The sequence below is a fragment of the Pelophylax lessonae genome (genome assembly GCF_965119305.1).
Source record: "Pelophylax lessonae genome assembly, chromosome: 2".
NCBI lineage: Eukaryota > Metazoa > Chordata > Amphibia > Anura > Ranidae > Pelophylax > Pelophylax lessonae.
Genome location: NC_138769.1, coordinates 578877477 through 578898606, shown reverse-complemented (window position 1 = coordinate 578898606; position 21130 = coordinate 578877477). Strand labels below are relative to the sequence as shown.

At 47.7% G+C, this 21130-nt stretch overlaps 1 protein-coding gene across 1 annotated transcript in view; it reads right to left on the bottom strand.

Annotated features, from left to right (window-relative positions):
- Positions 1–21130, bottom strand: part of OS9 (OS9 endoplasmic reticulum lectin) — a 160024-nt gene that overhangs the window by 74143 nt on the left and 64751 nt on the right. Inside the window, exon 7 of the mRNA XM_082246758.1 lies at positions 15514–15663. Coding sequence (XP_082102884.1) covers positions 15514–15663 — 150 coding nt within the window. The remainder of the gene's footprint in view (positions 1–15513; positions 15664–21130) is intronic.

The window sequence follows — 21130 nt, the reverse complement described above, 5'->3', positions numbered from 1 at the left end:
ATTTCAGTACAGCGTTGCACGACCGCAATTTTTCAGTTAAATTAACGCAGTGCCGAATCACAAAAAATGGCCTGGTCATAAAGGGGGCATATCCTTCCGGTCCAGAACGGGTTAAATATATATGCGAGTATATTTCTTCTCTCGGTTATTCTCAGAGTGGATTAGAGATTTTTCTCCCTAAGGCTCCTTTCACACAGCCGCTCCGTGTGAAAGGTCCGCTGCAGGACTTTTTTTTTTCCACGGAGCGGATGACATTTCTGTCATCCGCTCCGTGTGCCCGCATATCATCCCATCCGTTTGCAGATGATATGCGGACATAATGTAAGTATATGGCACTGCGGATGTCAGCGGATGACACCGCTGACATCCGATTTTCCTTCCTTTCCGTTTTTTACACGGAAGGAAAAATGGGGTTCTGTTCCATTTGTAAAAACGGAACAGAACTGAAAGGAGGAAAATCGGGTGTCAGCGGATGGTATTCCGCTGACACCCGCAAAGCCATTCACTTACATTATGTCCGCAAATCATCCGCAAGCGGATTGGATGATTTGCGGACACACGGAGCGGCCGTGTGAAAGGACCCTAACCATATAATTGGTTATTTATATTTACCACTGCATACAAATATTTAAGAATAAATTGCCTTTTTTTTTTAAACTTTACAGAGTAACTAAATTATACACCACACTGTTTTTAATGGTATTATCCGATTAGTTGGCCAATTGTTTAGATTAATCGGTTATGAAAATAATTGTTAGTTGCAGCCCTAATTGCCATGTCTTTCTGATTAAATGATTTCTAAATTCCAATAGAAATTCACAATGCATTTAAGGGACTGACACCTACAGTTTTTCTAATTTCTTAAAGAATATGTAAACCCAGCATTTCATATTCCTAATAAGTGCCTGCTGTACCATGTTCTTGTATGAAAAAGTATTCTGTTCTTTGTATTGTGTGAAATCCCTGGTGTTCTGGCCAGCTGCTCTGCTTTCCTATTAAAAACTGACCACAGTGAACAGGAGAACACACACCGTGGTCAGTTCTCTAGCAATGCTGAGCACTCAACCTGTTCTCCAATAATAAGACTTGTCCTCACACACCTTCCCGCACAGCTATTCACTGGAAAATTCTGTGTACTGCCATTTCTCCCCCCCCATACATACACACACTATATATACACATACATACATACACCCACAAAGGCCTCAAAATTTCTGCCCACCTGCTCGCATTTGGCAAGTGGAAATTAGTGGAGGGCAAATATGGAGCAGGGGAGGACTGAGCTGACAGTGTCCTGGCTGATTGCTTCTCGCAGCCGCGGTGTGGCCATCAAAGTGGCCCGGGAGGGGGGCTCAATGCCCAGAGTCTCTCCGATACCCTGTAAAAGAAGGCCACACTGCTTCTGCCAGAAGGGATCAGCCAGGAAGCAGTCAGGAGGATCTGTCGGCCAGATCACACAGAGCAGGGATCTCCTACTGAGACAAGGCTTATACAGTACTATTCATATACTAGCCGTGTCTCAGGGGATGATCCCCGCTCTGTGTGCTCCAGCCACCGCATCCTCCCTGCTGCATTGATGGGCACTGATGAGCATTGCTGGTCACTGATCCGGCTGCACTGATGGGTACAGATATGCTTTAGGTTAATGGTAATATTTTTTTGTAACTTAATTATGCATAAAACATTTAACAGGGCAATTTCATGATATAAATGAGGGCATTTTTAGGGACGGACTTAGGGGCAGGGCAGATAGGAGTTGGGTGGGGCAACTGGTGGCAAGCAACTCTTAAGGCCTGGCTAGTGGCTCAGGACTTGAAATTGAGCCCTGTACATACATTCATACACACACCGGCCACTTTATTAGGCACACCTGTTCCATTGCTTGGTAACACAAATTGCTAATCAGCCAATCACATGGCAGCAACTCAATGCATTTAGTCATCTAGAGGTTGTGAAGACAACTTGCTGAAGTTCAAACCAAGCATCGGAATGAGGATGAAAGAATTTAAGTGATTTTGAATGTGGCATGGTTGTTGGTGCCAGACGGGCTGGTCTGAGCATTTAAAAAAACTGCTGATCTACTGGGATTTTCCCACACAACCATATCCAGAGTTTACAGAGAATGGTCCAAAAAAGAGAATATATGCAGTGAGTGGCAGTTGTGTGGATGAAAATGCTTTGTTGATGTCAGAGGAGAATGGGCAGACTAGTTTGAGATGATATAAAAGAAACCGTAACAAGTAACCACTCGTTACAACCAAGGTATGCAGAATACCATCTCTGAACGCACAACATCGAACCTTGAAGAAAATGGGCTACAGCAGCAGAAGACCACACCGGGTGCCACTCCTGTCAGCTAAGAACAGGAAACTGAGGCTACAATTTGCACAGGCTCAGCAAAATGAAATAGAATATTGGAAAAACATTGCCTGGTCTGAGGAGTTTTGATTTCAGTTGCGACATTCATATAGTAGTGTCAGAATTTGGCGTAAACATGAAAGCATGGATCCATCCTGCAATAAGGCTGGTGGTGGTGTGAGTGATATTTTCTTGGCACACTTTCGGCCCCTTAGTACCAATTGAGCATCGATTAAACGACACGGCCTACCTGGGTATTGTTGCTGACTATGTCCATCCTTTTAGGACTACAGTGTAAACATCTTCTACAGGCTACTTCCAGCAGGATAATGCACCATGTCACAAAGCTCAAATCATTTCCAACTGGTTTCTTGAACATAATGAGGACACTGTACTCCAATGGCATCCACAGTCGCCAGATCTCAATCCAATAGAGCACTTTTGGGATGGGGTGGAATGGGAGATTCTAATCATAAATGTGCAGCCGACAAATCTGAAGCAACTGCGTGACGTCAATATGGACCAAAATCTCTGAGGAATGTTTCCAACACATTGTTGGATTTATGCAATGAAGAATTAAGGTTCTGATGGCAATTTTTGTAAAATCTTACCTGTAAAATTCCTTTCTCTGAGTCCTCCGACAGTCGCCGCCTCTTCATATTCGTCACAATGGGGTATTCGACTTTGCTCCGTAGGAGTAGCTAGGCAACAGAATATGTCAATATTAAATCTTTTATCATATCCCACCCCCCAGGGGGTGGTCCCCTCAGTCTATACCCTCCTGCTTCCTGTTCCATACCTCCGTTTCAGTAGAATAGCAGTAGAGTACATACACAAAACCCCAAAAGAGGGGCGGGGGCGGCGACTGTCGGAGGACTCAGAGAAAGGAATTTTACAGGTAAGATTTAACAAAAAAATGACTACGTCTGTCAATGAGCGACAGAGAAAAATGGATTTTTGTAAGATCTTACCGTAAAATCCTTTTCTCTTAGCTCATTGACAGACGTAGTCCTCTTTGATTCATATCAATTGGGTTATGCTGCCCTCTACAGGAGTAGGACTAGGCAGAAGGAAAACGTTCTGGCTCCACCTTAGGGGCAGTCCCAGAGGGTATATCCTCTTCCTGTCTGCTGCAGGAAATCAGTTCTGTCACAAAGCAGTGTCAGAGAATTTAACCCAACCCAACTCAATGATAGAGGGGCGGTTACTACGTCTGTCAATGAGCTAAGAGAAAAGGATTTTACGGTAAGATCTTACAAAAATCAATTTTTCTCTGTCGCTCATTGACAGACGTAGTCCTCTTTGATTCATATCAATTGGGACGTCCCAAAGCAGTGCCACAAATGAGTGGTGGGATTGACGAAAATCAAATCCAATCTAGAAGGCCCAACCGGTGCCAACTAGAAGTTCAAAGGCTCATCAGACTAATCAGACTAGAGGGATGAGACTCAAATAAAAATCCAACTGAAAAAAACCCTCGAGGTAGACCGCCGGTCTCCTCAAATTGCGGCCTGCAAAACCTTGCGGCCAAAAGAGGCATCTGACAATGCCATCACATAAACCTTATACAATATTGTAAAGGTATGACCCGACGACTAAGTAGTCGCCTTGAAAACCTGAACCACTGACGCCTGATGGCGGAAGGTCCAGGAAACACTAAGCGCCCGCGTAGAGTGCGCCTTAACAGGGAACGGGGGATCCCGACCCTTAAATAGAATAAGCCTATACCACCGTCTGTCTGATCCATCTAGAAATGGTCGCGGCAGAAAACAGGCAACCCCTTCTTAGGGCCATCCGTGATCACAAACAGTGATTCCGTATTACGAAATGAATCCGTAGTATTCAAGTATACCCTGATCGCCCGAACTACATCCACGGAATGCAACGCGAATTTTCGAGGATGACTGGGCTTAGGACACAGGGAAGACAATACCATGTCCTCAATCAAATGAAACTTTGAAACCACCTTAGGAAGGAAGGATGGATTCGGACGAAGAACAACCTTATCCCTATGAACCACCAGATATGGGGAACGACAGGATAATGCGGCCAGTTCTGACACCCTGCGTGCAGAAGTAATGGCCACCAAGAAGGCCACCTTCTGGGATAAAGTAAGCAAGGGAATCTCCCTGATATTTTCAAAGGGAGGTGTCTGAAGAACCGACAGCACCAAATTAAGACCCCGGGGTGGTAAAGGTGCGCGCACTGGCGGAGCCAGGTGTCGCACCCCCTGGATGAAATTCCGCACCAAGGAATGAATAGCCAAAAGCTTCTGAAAGAAGATTGCTAATGCTGAAACCTGACCCTTGATAGCACTCAAGGCCAGCTTCTACTCAACCCCCTGTTGCAGAAAGGCCAATATTCGGCCCACCGAATAGCAACGTGGAGGGAACCCAAGGGATTCACACCACGCAATCTAAGACTTCCATGTGCGATGATAAATCTTTCTGGAAGTCGCTCTTCTTGCTTTAACTAGAGTAGGAATAACTGAAGCTGACAATCCCTTGTCCTTCAGCACCTGGGTCTCAATAGCCAGGCCGTTAAAGCCAGCGATCGTAAAGCAGGATGGAAGATCGGTCCCTGCGATAGCAGATCCTCCCTAAGAGGAAATCGCCAAGGAACGTCTGCGACGAGCCTGACCAGGTCGGCGTACCAAGCCCGACTAGGCCAGTCCTGATGTACCAGGATAACTGGGATTCCCTCCACCTCTATCCTGCGAAGAAGCTTCGGCAGTAACTTGAGAGGAGGGAAGGCATACAGTAGCTGATACTGCCCCCACGGGGCGATCAGCATGTCTGCGGTGTTTGCTAGAGGATCGTGGGAGCGAGCCACAAACTTCCGCACTTTCCTGTTGAGCCGAGATGCCAACAGATCCCATTCGGGGTGCCCCAACAGAGGCACAGTTGGTGGAATACCTCTGGATGAAGAGATCATTCCCCTTGATCCAGAATCTGACGGCTGAGATAATCTGCCTGCCAATTCACCCCCGGAATGAATACCGCAGAGAGAGCTGGAACAATCGTTCCGCCCAACGAAGAATGCTGGCCACATCTATGGCCGCCAGGACACTCCTGGTGCCCCCTAAATGATTGACATAAGCCACTGCTGTGGCATTGTCCGACTGGATCCGAACTGGGCTGCCCCGGGGCTGCTCGATCCAATGCATCAGACAAAGTCTGATCGCTCTTAGTTCCAATACATTTATCGGTAACCTGGACTCTTCCAGGGACCAAAGCCCCTGAGCAGATAATTGACAGCGAATTCCTCCCCACCCGGATAGACTGGCATCCGTGGTGACAATCGTCCAGTATATTGGAAGAATGACTTCCCCTGGCTGAGCATCGGAGACCGAAGCCACCAGACCAGAGACTCCCTGGTCCGCTCGCTCAATCGGATCCGATTGTCCAGAGATTCTGGATTCTGATTCCATTTGAGAAGAATCTATTCCTTGAAGGATTCAGGTATGGGACTGGGCAAATGGTACTGCTTCGAAGGAAGCCACCCTCAAACCCAGGACCCTCATGCAAGTCCGAAGAGAAGGCTAGTTGTCGGATAGTAACAACTGAATTGCTGATTGAATCTTCCGGAGTTTCCCTGCCGGAAGGAATACTTTGCCCTGGATGTGTCTAGAATTAGACCCAGATAGTCGAGCCTCCTGGTGGGAACCAGAGAAGACTTCTGCTGGTTCACCAGCCACCCGAACTCTTGCAAAGAGATCATGGTGATCTCTAAGTTTTGTAACAAGATCTGCGGAGACTCCGCACGGCGCAGATCGTCTAGGTAACCTAGAATCGATATGCCTCGTTGACGCAACAGCGCCAACACTGGGGCCAACACCTTAGTGAAGACCCGAGGAGCTGAGGCGAGACCAAAGGGTAACGCTGCAAACTGATAATGGTTCTCTTCTACGGAAAAATGCAGGCAACGCTGATGTCCTGCGTAAATGGGAATGTGAAGATAGGCATCCTTGATGTCTATGGACGCTAGAAAATCCCCTTGATGCAGGGAGGCTGCTACTGTGCAAATGGATTCCATTTTGAATTTTTGTATCTTGACAAAAAAGATTGAGTGCTCTTAAGTCCAGAATTGGACGCACCTTACCCTCTTTCCTGGGTATTGTAAACAGTTTTGAATAAAACCCTTGAAAACGCTCTGTCCAAGGAACGTGGATTACCACTCCTTGTTGCAGTAAATCCGTGACCGCTCCCCGCAGAGCTTCTAAGCGATCTGGGGACAGTCGGATATTGGAAGGGAAGAATCGCACCGGTGGGAGAGATCGAAACTCGATCTTGTAACCTGACCTTATGACTTCGCGAACCCACTTGTCCGGGAATCTGGAAAGCCATGGATCCGGAAACCGGCGAAGACGTCCCCCCACCCCAGCTATGGGTGGGGGCGCACCTTCAGGCTTTAGTAGTCTTATCTTCAGGTCTGGAAGGGCCGGGCTTTTGCTTGCCCGACCAGCGCCCCTTAAAACCTCCCGAAGGAGTTTTGGAGGGCTTTGTTTTTTCGCCCGTGGGGCGAAAAAACTTCTTATGGGCGGAAAAGGAAGGCGCCCGCCTCTGACGAGGTCCTTTACCCTTAGTACTTTGTGGCAAGAAAGTGCTCTTGCCTGCAGTGAGATCCTTGATAATCTCATCTAAGTTAGCCCAAAATAGGCGCTCACCCTGAAAAGGGAGATTAGCCAAAGCCTTCTTGGAACCTTGGTCTGCCGACCAACATTTTAGCCACAGTCTACGCCTGAGAACCACTGCTGAGACTGATGCTCGCCCCAATAATGGAGTGGCGTCTAGCGCAGCGTCGCAGATAAACTGTAACCCTTGTATCATCTGTTCTAACAGATCTGATACCGCCTGAGGGATATCACTCCCGGCGGGACACTAAATCCCGGCGTAACCACTTGGTCCATTCTGTTACAGTTTGAGAAACCAGACCAATAGCAATTACTGGTCTGAAGCTGACCCAATCAGGGAAAGGATGGCGAAAGGATGGCGCGAGACACGGCTTCCACCTTAAGATCCTCTGGATCCTTAAAGGACGGAGCATCCTCCAATGGGATAACCGTAGATTTGTTCAATCTGGAGATTGGAGAATCCACCATAGATGGTACTGTCCACTTCTTGAGGAGGGATTCCTCGAACGGATAACGCCTATTAATGCGTTTGGAAATAGTAGGGGCTCGTTCTGGATGACCCCATTCTACCTTAATTACATTACCGAAACACTTGGGTAAGGGAAATACTTTCGCCATTTTGGCGCATTTATTAGTACCAAATGGAATCTCAGTAGCAACTACTTCTGATGGTGTAACCTGTAGTCCTAAGGTTTCCCGAACGGCTACAATTAATGCGTTTACCAACGCTTCCTCTCGGGCTATGGTAGATGCTGAGACATCTTCCTCACCGTCAGAAGAGACAGTACCCGAGACACAAACCCCAGATGAGGTACCTGCAACTGCAGGGATAGGCTCAGACTCTGAAGTTTTCAGATGAAATGGGGGTAGACGGGGCTCCTTGCGCCCTGTCCCTGACAAGCCACTTCCACCCGGGATACAAAAGTTTCCAAACTGCTGACAATGACTCAATAGTCAGCGGGGAACTGGAGGGTCCTGCAGCCATTTTTTTTTTTTTTTTTTATCTGTAATCCACTAGCGCCCCTCAGTGTACCTGCCTTGGACGAGAGAGAAAGAGAAAGAGAAAGAGAAAGAGAAAGAGAAAGAGAAAGGAGAAAGAGAAAGAGAAAGAGAAAGAGAAAGAGAAAGAGAAAGAGAAAGAGAAAGAGAAAGAGAAAGAGAAAGAGAGAAAGAGAAAAAGAGAAAGAGAAAGAGAAAGAATGGCGATATTTACACACTAAGGTAGGCTATAACCCCTTTGCTCTGGATACTTATATGTATACTCTGGTAAATCGAACCAGGCTTCCTTGGATCAATCTGCTAGAGAAACCAAGGCTGCTGAAGTGTCAGCTTCCAAACCCAGGTTGTTAGAGTGTTAGCTCCCAAACCAAGGTTGCTTTTAAAGTGTTCGCTCCCAAACCAAGCCTGCTGGAGCGTCAGCTCCTAAATCAAGGTTGCTAGAGTGTCAGCCCCTAAACCAAGGTTTGCTTAGAGTGTGAGCTCCCAAACCAAGCCAGCTGAAGTGTCATCTCCTAAACCAAGGTTGCTAGAGTGTCAGCTCCTAAACCAAGGTTTGCTTAGAGTGTTAGCTCCCAAACCAAGCCAGCTGAAGTGTCATCTCCTAAACCAAGGTTGCTAGAGTGTCAGCTCCTAAACCAAGGTTTGCTTATAGTGTTTAGTTCCCAAACCAAGCCTGCTGGAGTATCAGCTCCCAAACCAGATCACACTATCCAGGGGATAGGTGAATTTGTCATAGGCTAAAGGGGGAACCTTAATGTCAGAAAGAATCCGACCATACACAGAGGGGCCCGTATCCCAAAAACCCCACAGGGGGGAAGGGGGAATATTTACTCACCATACCGGAACTGACGGGCACCCTCTCTTCACAGTACCCTCTCCACCGAGATGGGGGGCTGTCGACCAATACGGACGCCGTGACTCTGCTGGTTCCTGGCGTTCAAGCGAGACGTTCAACTCGCAGGGTCAGTCCCCGTCCAATGGGACTATGTCGCGGCCGACCCAGCGCGGAGCTATGGTCTGCATGCGCTCGTAGGCTGAGCCGGGGTGACCACTGGATCTCAACATCCAGCCCGTCGCCCGGTCCCGCATACTTACTTGTGTCGCGGCCGACCCAGCGCAGAGCTATGGCCTGCGCGCGCTCGTAGGCCGGCTGGGGTGACCACTGGATCTCAACATCCAGCCCGTCGCCCAGATCCGGCGTGATTTGCTTGAAGATCTCACAGGAAAACTGGAGAAAACAACTACCTAAAAAAAGAAAAAAGAAGTTTTTTCTAAAAAATCTTGCCAGGACCAAAAGATCCCAGCAAGGAGCTTAGGTCCTTACTCCTGACTAGACAGAAAAAAACTGATTTCCTGCAGCAGACAGGAAGAGGATATACCCTCTGGGACTGCCCCTAAGGTGGAGCCAGAACGTTTTCCTTCTGCCTAGTCCTACTCCTGTAGAGGGCAGCATAACCCAATTGATATGAATCAAAGAGGACTACGTCTGTCAATGAGCGACAGAGAAATTCCGTTTTCTCTTACGTCCTCCGACAGTCGCCGCCTCTTCATATTCGTCACAATGGGGACGTCCCAAAGCAGTGCAAACATGAGTGGTGGGAAATGCAGCCGCGCCTAAGGCAACGCCGTCTCCACATCAGAGAAAGTAACCTTACCAAAGGAAGGAAACCAGCTGGGCAGCATGGAAAAAAAAAAAAAAAAAAAACTTTGCTCAACAGGAGCAACAACCCAGGAAAAAACAAATAACCTAGGGATAAAAACATCCCAAAACAGCCAAGGGCCCAAAACAAGGGACCTTAAGGTACTGCCGCACTAAGAACCTTGCGGCCAAAGGAAGCATCTGCCGATGCCTGAACATCCACTTTGTAGAACTTAGAGAAGGTGTGAACGGACGACCAAGTCGCCGCCTTACACACCTGGGCCACAGAAGCCCGATGAGGACAGGCCCAAGACGTACTCAACGATCTAGTATAGTGCGCCTTCACAGGCATAGGAGGAACCTTCCCCTTCAAAGCATATGCCTGCTCAATGGTCTGTCTGATCCATTTGGCGATGGTAGAAGTCGACGCCGCCATGCCCTTCCGAGGTCCCTCAGGAAGGACAAAGAGAATCCGTCTAGCGGAAGGATTTAGTCGAATTCAGGTAAACCCTGATCGTCCTAACATCCAAGGAATGTAAGGCCACCTCCTTCGGATGCTTAGGCTCCGCGCAAAGCGAAGGCAAGACAATGTCCTCATTGAGATGAAATTCCGAAATCCTTTTCGGAAGAAAAGAAGGATTAGGTCGCAAGACCACTTTATCCAAGTGAAGTACCAGATACGGAGACCTGCACGACAAAGCTGCCAGCTCAGAAACTCTGCATGCCGAAGTGATCGCCACCAAAAAGGCAACCTTTTTGGACAACAGAGGTAACGAGATCTCCCTGATCTTTTCAAAGGGAGCATGTTGCAACACGGACAGAACAAGGTTCAAGTCCCATGGAGGCAAAGGCTCACTCCGAGGAGGGACCAGGTGTCGCACCCCTTGAACAAAGGTGCTAACCAGAGAATTAGACGCCACAGGGAGCTGAAAAAGAACGGCCAGAGCAGAAATCTGACCCTTAATCGTGGCCAAAACCAAACGCTGGTCCACGCCCGTTTGAAGGAAAGCCAACACTCTCAAAACCGAATATGAGCGAGGGGAATACCCCCTGGACTCACACCAGGCAAAGTAGGCCTTCCAAGTACGGTAGTATATCTTCCCTGAAGAAGCCTTTCTAGCATTGATCAAAGTATGAATGACCTCCGGAGAGAGACCCTTATCCTTCAGGACCTCGGTCTCAACCGCCAGGCCGTCAAAGCCAACGACTGTAAAGCAGGATGGAATATCGGTCCTTGAGACAGAAGATCTTCCCGAAGAGGCAGACGCCATGGAGCGTCGACCGCCAGATTCACGAAGTCTGCGTACCAAGACCGGCGGGGCCAGTCTGGCGCCACCAGAATCACCGTTTTCGGTTCCAAGGACAACCTGCGAAGGAACCGGGACAGCAACTGAATTGGTGGGAATGCATACATCAGCCGATACTGATGCCACTGAGCCACTAACGCGTCTGACGCGTCCGCCCGAGGATCGCGCGTCCTTGCCACGAACCTTCCCACCTTGTTGTTCAGACGAGACGCGAACAGGTCCACATTCGGAAAACCCCACTTCGCGCACAACATCTGGAAAACCTCCGGGTGGAGCGACCATTCCCCCTGGTCCAGAGTCTGGCGGCTCAGATAATCCGCCTGCCAGTTCTCCACCCCCGGAATGTGAACTGCCGTTATCGCCGGGACGTGCGTCTCGGCCCAAGACAGAATGTCGGCTACTACCCGAGCCGCTCGGGCACTCCTAGTGCCCCCCTGGTGGTTGATGTAGGCCACCGCTGTGGCATTGTCCATCTGAACCCGAACAGGACAGCCCTGTAGCTTGTCCGTCCAACGTTGAAGGCAAAGATTTATCGCCCGCAATTCCAGAACGTTGATCGGAAGGGAGGATTCCTCCTCCGACCAAGTACCCTGGGTGGACAGAACGCCCAGAACACCACCCCAGCCCGACAGGCTGGCATCCGTGGTGATCACCGTCCACGAAAACGGACGTAAAGACTTGCCCCTCGACACCGCCGGGGACTGCAGCCACCATAGAAGATTCCTTCTCGTGCGAAGACTCAACGAGATCTGAAGATCCAGAGATTGTGGTCGCCCGTCCCACCCGGACAGGATCTCCACCTGGAGATCCCTCGCGTGAAACTGGGCGAAGGGAATCGCCTCGAAAGCGAGACCATCAAACCCAAACACCTCATGCCCGTCCGGAGGGATGAGCACAGAACTTCGTCCTGAAGCGTTTTGAGCTTGTCTTCCGGTAGGAAGACTTTTGCCTGAACCGAATCCAGAATCATACCCAGATAGGGAAGACGAACCGACGGGCACAGCGTCGATTTTGGGAAGTTTATCGTCCAACCAAACTCCTGCAGAGTTTGCAACGTGACGGACAGGTCCTTCACCAGACCCTGACTGGTCGCAGACCGAACCAGAATGTCGTCCAGATACCCCAGGATCGAGATACCCTGGGCTCTCAATAAGGCCAGAACCGGTGCAAGCACCTTGGTGAAAACCCGCGGAGCCGAAGCGAGACCGAAGGGCAACGCCACAAATTGATAGTGATCCTCCGCAATGGCAAATCGAAGATACCTTTGGTGACCCTCGAAAATGGGGATGTGTAGGTACGCATCCTTCAAGTCGATGGAGGCCATAAATTCTCCCGGAACTAGAGCAGCCACCACCGAGCGCAGGGATTCCATGCGGAACTTGCGAACCCGCACAAATTGGTTCAGAGCTTTCAAGTCCAGAATTGGACGTACCTTGCCCTCCTTTCTGGGCACAGTGAACAGATTTGAATAAAACCCCCGAAATCTGTCCCGATGAGGCACCGGAACCACCACTCCCTGAGCCCGCAGGTCCTGCACCGCCAGATGCAGGATCCCGCAAACGCTCCGGAGACAGTTGAAGGTTTGAGGGAAAAAACCTGTTCGCCGGCCGAGAGAGGAACTCGATCTTGTACCCAGACCGAACGACCTCCTGAACCCACCTGTCCCGAACGCGGGCCAGCTAGGGTTGAAGAAAACCGAGCAAACGTCCCCCCACCCCAGAACTGGGTGAGGGCGTCCCTTCAGGCCGCATTGTTATGGGCAGCGGATCCGGACTGGCCGGACTTCTGCTTACCTGCCCACGGTTTCTTTTGGGAACCTTGACCCTTGAAGGGTTTGCCCTTATAGTGCGACCGAAAGGCACGAAAGGACCCCTGAGGGGGCCTAAATGAAGCATGCTTCTTACCTTGAGCGCCCTTAGCCTTGTGAGATTGGGGCAAGAGCGTGCTCTTACCCCCAGAAATCCCCTTAATCAGCGTATCCAGTGAGTCGCCAAAAAGGAGAGTTCCCGAATAGGGCAAATTAGCCAAGGTCTTGCGAGACGATTGGTCCACAGACCAACATTTTAGCCAAATCAAACGGCGGGTCAACACCGCCACGCTATGCACACGTGCAGCCAAAGGAATAACATCCAATTCAGCATCACACAAATACATGACACCCTGATGGATCTGATCCACCATAGCCAACGTCGTCGGCGGGGCAGAATCAGCCACCAGGACACGCCTGAGTACTTGCGTCCAATCCGCAACAGCCTGAGCTGCCATAAGGGAAGCAAAAATAGCTTTTAGCATGGAACCGGTAACCAAGTATGGCGGGCAAGAGACTCCAGTCTCCTGTCCGTAGGGTCCCGGAACACCGGGGTATCTTCTGCCGGAATCGCAGTAGATTTATTCAAAACCGCCACCGCGTGATCTACCGGAGGTGGAACACACCAGCGTTCATCAGTGGCAGGCGTAAAGGGATAACGCAGTTTGAAGCTACTTGGCACAGCAAAAGGCTTTTTAAAGATTGCGCCATTGTTCACTAACAGCGCGCTGAAAATCTTCAGTGCAAGGAAAAACCTGCGATGTTTTGCGCCTCCGCTGTGTCCCATAAGAAGCCAGAATGGCAGGTGGACACGGTTCATCCTGTAAATGCAGCGTTTGTTTGATAGAAGCAACCAAGTCATCCATGATTGCAAGCTCTTCAGACGAGGCAGGGGGAGAATCATCAACCCCCTCAACCTCTGCATCCCCCTCCGACCCTGCAAAGTCCAGGGACGAACGGGACCCCGATAAGGGGACCCCAGCCATAGCAGCCCCATCACCTTCGCCCTCTGAATCAGAGGAGATTGAAACTCTGGGCCTTTTAGTGGATTGAGCAGCCACAAGCATCTGCACCTGAGCAGCCAGGTTAGCCACAACTGTGGCCAAATCGCCCCCCTCAGGGGAAACAGCAGCAGCCCCTTGTCCACTCAGTAAAGTGGGAGGAAATTTGCTTTCCTGAGAATCCATGCCCCCAGAAGTGTGCAGGAGAAAAAAAGGGTAACTGCCCCTTTAAAAAACACGGCTAGCGCAGCCCACCGCACACACACACACCAGCACAATGCGACCCCCTCAGGGATAACTACAAACAAACTACAGGAACACAGGACCAAGGAGGATAAAAACCTGGAGAGAACACTGCTGCTGCTGTATCGATCGGTGTGCCCAGGGAAAAGGAAGTGATGCAATAGAAGCCACTCCTATAAAGCCTATAGAAGGCTACAAAAAAATGGCCGCCGGGGGAGGAGGCAAATGCAGTGCTACATGAGGCCGGAGCGATCGCCGCCAAAATGGTGGCGCTTGGCGCCAAAAACGCCGCTCCCAGTCATAGAAGAAGCCCTCATATGCCTGTAGATAACAGTAAAATGGCGGACCACAGCAGCGGCCGCCGCATGTTGCACAAAACATGATCCACAGCATGTCCTACAACATATAGCATGTCACATAGAGAAATCACACAGTTATGCACACAGAACAGTGTATCACAGCCCCCCTCCTTGCAGCCCACAGCAGCATCTAGACAGGGAGTCCCACAGTGTGAACAGACATGCAGGGTTACACAGTCCCAGACTGACACCCACTAAACAGACAGGTCCCCACACAGAGTACACTTACCTTCTGAGTGGCGTGGGGAACCCGCACAAGCGATCAAGCCACTGCACATGTGACAGGGAGAGTCGCAGCCAGGACGCAGGAGAACTGCGGTGCAAAACCGCATGGCGTCCAGTGAGGTAGCCACCTCACCATAGCATCCCTGCAGCGAACAGGGATGGGTCGTTCACATGTGCCAGGAAAAATACCTGACTGAACGCTCGATGGCAGGCTGGGAAGCCACTGGCCCACAACCTGCGACCAGGGGGGCCAGCCCGAGACCCAGCCCGCATGATCCTCTTCATCAGAAGAACTAACTAATGCTGACAAAAGTAACAGCTAAGTAAAGAAAGAGAAAAACTCAAATAAAATCAAAAGAAGATAAAGGCTGAGACAAAATGCCCCAGCACAGAAACAGCCAGCTAACTCCTGAAAGCTAGACATTGAAACTGAGGTATGGAACAGGAAGCAGGAGGGTATAGACTGAGGGGACCACCCCCTGGGGGGTGGGATATGTTAAAAGCTTTAATATTGACATATTCTGTTGCCTAGCTACTCCTACGGAGCAAAGTCGAATACCCCATTGTGACGAATATGAAGAGGCGGCGACTGTCGGAGGACGTAAGAGAAATTTATATATATATATATATATATATATATATATATATATATATATATATATATATATATATATATATATATATATATATATATATATATATATATATATATATATATATATACACATACATACACACACACACACACACACACACACACACACACACACCCCTTTTGCCTTTCATTTCCATTTCAAACTTAATAGGTTCTTTAACAAGGTGAGGGTTTATAATCACTTTAAGTAGACAACTACTTGAATTTCATGTCTTTACAGCATAAGAGGATTTCTAGATTTTTTTTACAGTTACATTTGGTAAAGCAATGTAGATCATACCACCTACCGCTCTCCTCTTGTGGATGTCCCTCTGCAGTTTCTGCTATATTCAGTAGCTTCTCTTGATCCAAGGAGGCAGAGCCTTTGTTTGGCAATGTATTAAGATCGAGTGTTTTCAATTCTTCTGACAATTCCTCCACAATGCGCTTTGTGTCAGCTGGAGTAAATAAAAAAAAAAAAAATAAAAAGAAAGGATATTTCACAATTAAATAGTATATTCTAGTTAAATAGATTTTATGTCCAAACAAAACACTGAAAATAGGGTAACAAATGTATAATTGTTGGCATTTTTAATCTGGGTGATCTAAACATTTTCTAGCCTCTTATTTTAACGTCAAACTCGTATGCAGTAGGGATTTGGCCAGGTTTAGTTTGTGAACCATTTTATGAATATTTCTTGAAATTTGAGGCAAACCATTAATGTCTATACAAGATAAATCATGGGGCCAATAACTAATCTATTTTGCTTTAAAAGGGAAGCATTGTAGCCTCAAAAGAATCGATAAATAAAATATATATTTCTAAGGGTTAAATTGACATGAAATTTTTACCACGTTGGGAACAACCCATACCTATAAAAAAAACAAAAAAAAATAAACTCCAGAAATTACGTTATGTGTAGAAAAAGGTAATGACACAGGGAAAAAAGTATTGAACATGCTAACTGAAATTTAATACTTCGAACAAAATCCTTTGTTGATAATGACAGCTTCAAGACACCACAACTAGTCGCATGCATTGCTCAGGTGTGATTTTGGCACATTCTTCCACACAGTCAGTCTTCAAATATTGAAGGTTCCGTGGGCCTCTCCTATGAACTCTGATCTTTAGCTCGTTCCACAGATTTTCTATTGGATTCAAGTCAGGTGATTGGCTGGCCTGCTCTAGCAGCTTTATTTTCTTTGAATGTCTTGGTACATTTTTTCATTCATCCTTCCTTCTAGGACATGAAGTTTGCCAGTACCGTATGCTGAAAAACAGACCGACACCATGATGTTCCCACTTACAAAACTTCATCACTGTTGGTATGGTGTTTTTGGGGTGATATGCAGTGTCTTTTGACCTCCAAACATGGTGTGTATTATGGCATCCAAACAATTCAACTTTGGTCTCATCTGATCAGACTATATTCTTCCAGTATTTTATAGGCTTGTCTAAATGTTGTATAGCAAACTTTAAAACGAGCTTAAACATGCTTTTTCTTCAGCAATGGAGTCTTGTGTGGCGAGTGTGCATACAGGGCATTGTTGGTTGAGTGCATTACTGATCGTTTTCTTTGAAACCAATTTCTGAAGCTCTCCACAAGTGGTCATTGGCTCTTGAAAACTCTTCTGATAATTTTCCCTCCTGTCAGAAATGTTCCCTCCTCAGGGAACCCCAGCAAGGAGCACTGGGTTTATGGTGAAATTATGCTACTTCTGGATTATGGCCCTAACAGTGCTTACTGGGACATTCACAAGTTTAGAAATTCTTCTGTAATCAATGCTATTAGTAAGTTTTGCAGACAAGGTTGTGAAGGTCTTGAGAGCTCTTTGCTTTTACCCATTATGAAATGTTTGTGTGACACCTTGGTAAAGAGACACCTTTTTATAGGCTTTTTTTTTTTTTTTTTTTTTTTTTTTAGACTAAACAAGCTAATATTAATTTGCACTGACAAAGGGGAAGAGTTGTTTTCTAATTACTGATAGTTTTCAGCTTGAGTCTTGGCTTCCTATGCCTTTTTGTACCTCCCTTTCTTCACATGTCCAATACTTTTTCCTGTGTCATTCCATTTTATTACACATAACCTAATTCCTGAACTTATTTGTTTTTGTTTCTTTGTATGTATGGATCGCATGAGTTGTTACCGACATGTGCTGAACATTTCATGTCAATAGCACCTTGAGAAATAGATTTACCTAAAAAATTGTTTAGTGTGCGTGTATCTCTCTCTATATCCAGGGCCAAAAGTTTTGAGGACACAAATATTAAATTTTCACAAAGTCTGCGGCCTCGGTTTTTATGCCTCTCTGCAATAAAAATGAACTTAATGCCATAAACAATTCCACTGCCTTTGTGAAGGCGGCTTTAGAGCGCCCAAGAAAGTCCAGCAAGTGCCAGGAGGACCATCTCCAACAGTGGATTCAGCTGCAGGATCGGGCACCACCAGTGCAGAGCTTGCTCAGGCAGGTGTGAGTGCATCTGCACGCATGAACAGCGAGGCAAAAGACCTTTAGAGGATTGCCTGGTGTCAAGAAGGGCAGCAAAGAAGCCACTTCTCTCCAGGAAAAACAGGGACCGACTAATTTTCTACAAAAAGGTACAGGGATTGGACTGCTGAGGACTGGGGTAAAGTCGGTATCTCTGATGAATCCCCTTTCCGATTGTTTCGGGCATCCGTAAAAAACCTTGTTCGGAGAAGAAGAGGTGAGCCCTACCATCAGTCTTGTGTCACGCCAACAGTAAAGCATCCTGAGGCCATTCATGTGTGGGGTTGCTTCTCAGGCAAGAAAGTAGGCTCACTTACAATTTTGCCTAACAACACAACCATTAATAAAGAATGAACTAAAAACAGAAAAAAAAAAAAAAGGGCGCAAACGCCTAGTGCATTACCGAAGACACCTTGGAAATTTATTAAAAAAAGCATGCTCAAACATAAAAAAATAAAAACTTATGGTAAATACAACTCCAGTAACAAGGGTCATACATCTTTTGCTGGAAAGCCAACGCTTTTCGGGAAATGTGCTTATTTCCTCTGAGCTCTAAGTACGCTTTTGGCTATTTTAATACATTTCTAAGGTTTCTTCTTAGGTAATGCACTAAGCGTTTGCGTCCTTTTTTTTCCCTGCTTTTAGTGCTTTGGGCGTTTCCCCGCTCAAGGAGTGCAGCATCACTTTATTACCACTTTCTACAGAGCAAACGCAGTCCGATGAATAAAGAATGGTACAAAAACATCCTCAGAGCAAATTCTCCCAACCATCCAAGAACAGTTTGGTGATCAACAATGCCTTTTCCAGCATGATGGATCACCTTACCATAAGGCAAAAATGATAAGTGGCATGGGAACAAAACATCAAAATTTTGAGTCCACGGCCCGGAAACTCTCCAGACCTTAATCCCATTAGGAACTTGTGGTCAATCCACAAGAGGCGTGTGAAAAAAAAAAAAAAAAAATGGATTTTTGTAAGATCTTACCGTAAAATCCTTTTCTCTTAAGCTCATTGACAGACGTAGTCTTCTTGATTCTCAAGAGCTGGGTTAGGTTGTCTCCGCAGGAGTAGGACTAGGCAGAAAGACAAAACGTTCTGGCTCCACCTTAGGGGCAGTCCCTGAGGGTATATCCTCCCTCTCTCTGCTACAGGGAATCAGTTCGGTTTTAAAGCAGTACAGAGAATTTAACCAAACCCAATGATAGAGGGGCGGGTACTACGTCTGTCAATGAGCTTAAGAGAAAAGGATTTTACGGTAAGATCTTACAAAAATCCATTTTTCTCTATCGCTCATTGACAGACGTAGTCTTCTTGATTCTCAAGAGCTGGGACATCCAGAAGCAGTGCCACAAATGAGGGGTGGGATTGACAAAATCAAATCCAATCTAGAAGGCCCAACCGGTGCCAAACTAGAAGTTTTTAAAGGCTCATTATAAACAAAGAATGAGACTAAAGAAAAATTTTCCAACGGAAAAAACCCTCGAGGTAGACCACTGGTCTCCTCAAATTGCGGCCTGCAAAACCTTGCGGCCAAACGAGGCAAAGTGAATCCGTCTTGCGAAACGAGTCTGTCGTTTTCAAGTATACCCTGATCGCCCGGACTACATCCAAGGAGTGTAAAGCAAACTCCCGAGGATGACTGGGCTTAGGACACAGGGAAGGTAATACAATTTCTTCATTCAGATGAAATTCTGAAACCACTTTTGGTAGGAAGAATGGATTCGGACGAAGAACCACCTTATCTCTATGAACCACCAGATATGGTGAACGACAAGATAATGCGGCCAGTTCTGACACCCTGCGTGCAGAAGTAAGCCACCAAGAAGGCCACCTTCTGGGACAACGTGGGTAGAGGAATCTCCCTAATATCTTCAAAGGGAGGTTTCTGAAGAACCGACAACACTAAATTAAGATCCCAGGGGGGTAACGGCGCGTGCACTGGCGGAGCCAGATGTCGCACCCCCTGGATGAAATTCCGCACCAAGGAATGAGTAGCCAAAGGCTTCTGAAAGAAGATGGCTAATGCTGAGACCTGACCCTTGATAGTACTCAAGGCCAGTTTCTGCTCAACCCCTTGTTGCAGAAAAGCCAATATTCGACTAATCGAATAAGACCGAGGACGGAACCCCAAAGGTTCACACCATGCAATGTAGGACTTCCATGTGAGATGATAAATCTTTCTGGAAGTCGCTTTCCTTGCTTCAACTAGAGTAGGAATAACTGAAGCTGACAAACCTTTGTCCTTCAGCACCTGGGTCTCAATAGCCAGGCCGTTAAAGCCAGCGATCGTAAAGCAGGATGGAAGATCGCTCCCTGAGACAGTAGATCCTCCCTGAGAGGAAGTCTCCACGGGACGTCCGCCACCAGTCTGACCATGTCGGCGTACCAAGCTCGACGAGGCCAGTCCGGAGCTACCAGGATTACTGGAATTCCTTCCTCCTCTATCCTGCGAAGAAGTCTTGGCAGTAACGCGAGAGGAGGGAAGGCATATATTAGCTGGTATTGCCCCCACGGGGCGATCAGTGCGTCTGCGGTTTCTGCTAGAGGATCGCGGGAGCGAGCCACGAATCTCTGAACTTTCCTGTTGAATCGTGATGCCAACAGATCCACATCCGGGGTGCCCCACCGTAGGCACAACTGGTGGAAAACGTCTGGATGGAGGGACCATTCCCCCTGATCCAGGGTCTGACGGCTGAGATAATCTGCCTGCCAATTCTCCACCCCCGGAATGAACACCGCAGAGATTGCTGGAACAAATCGTTCCGCCCAGCGAAGAATGCAAGCCACTTCTTTGGCCGCTCGGACACTCTTGGTGCCCCCCTGGTGATTGACATAAGCCACGGCCGTGGCATTGTCCGACTGGATCCGAACCGGGCTGCCCTGGAGCTGCTCGGTCCAGTGAATCAGACAAAGTCTGATCGCTCTCAGTTCCAATACATTTATCGGTAACCTGGATTCTTCCGGGGACCAAAGTCCCTGGACAGATAACTGACCGAGAATTCCTCCCCATCCGGATAGACTGGCATCCGTGGTCACTGTCGTCCAATATATTGGCAGAAATGACTTTCCCTGGCTGAGCATCGGACACCGAAGCCACCAGACCAGAGACTCTCTGGTCTGTTTGCTCAATCGGATCTGATTGTCCAGGGATTCCGGATTCCGATTCCATCTGAGAAGAATCTCTTGCTGAAGAATTCGGGTATGGGACTGGGCAAAAGGGACTGCTTCGAATGAAGCCACCATCAACCCCAGAACCCTCATGCAAGTCCGAAGGGAAGACCAGCTGTTGGACAGTAACAACTGGACTGCTGATTGAATCTTTCGGAGTTTCCCTACCGGAAGAAAAACTCTTGTCCTGACTGTGTCTAGAATTAGACCCAGATATTCGAGCCTCTGGGTGGGAACCAGAAATGACTTTTGCTGGTTCACCAGCCA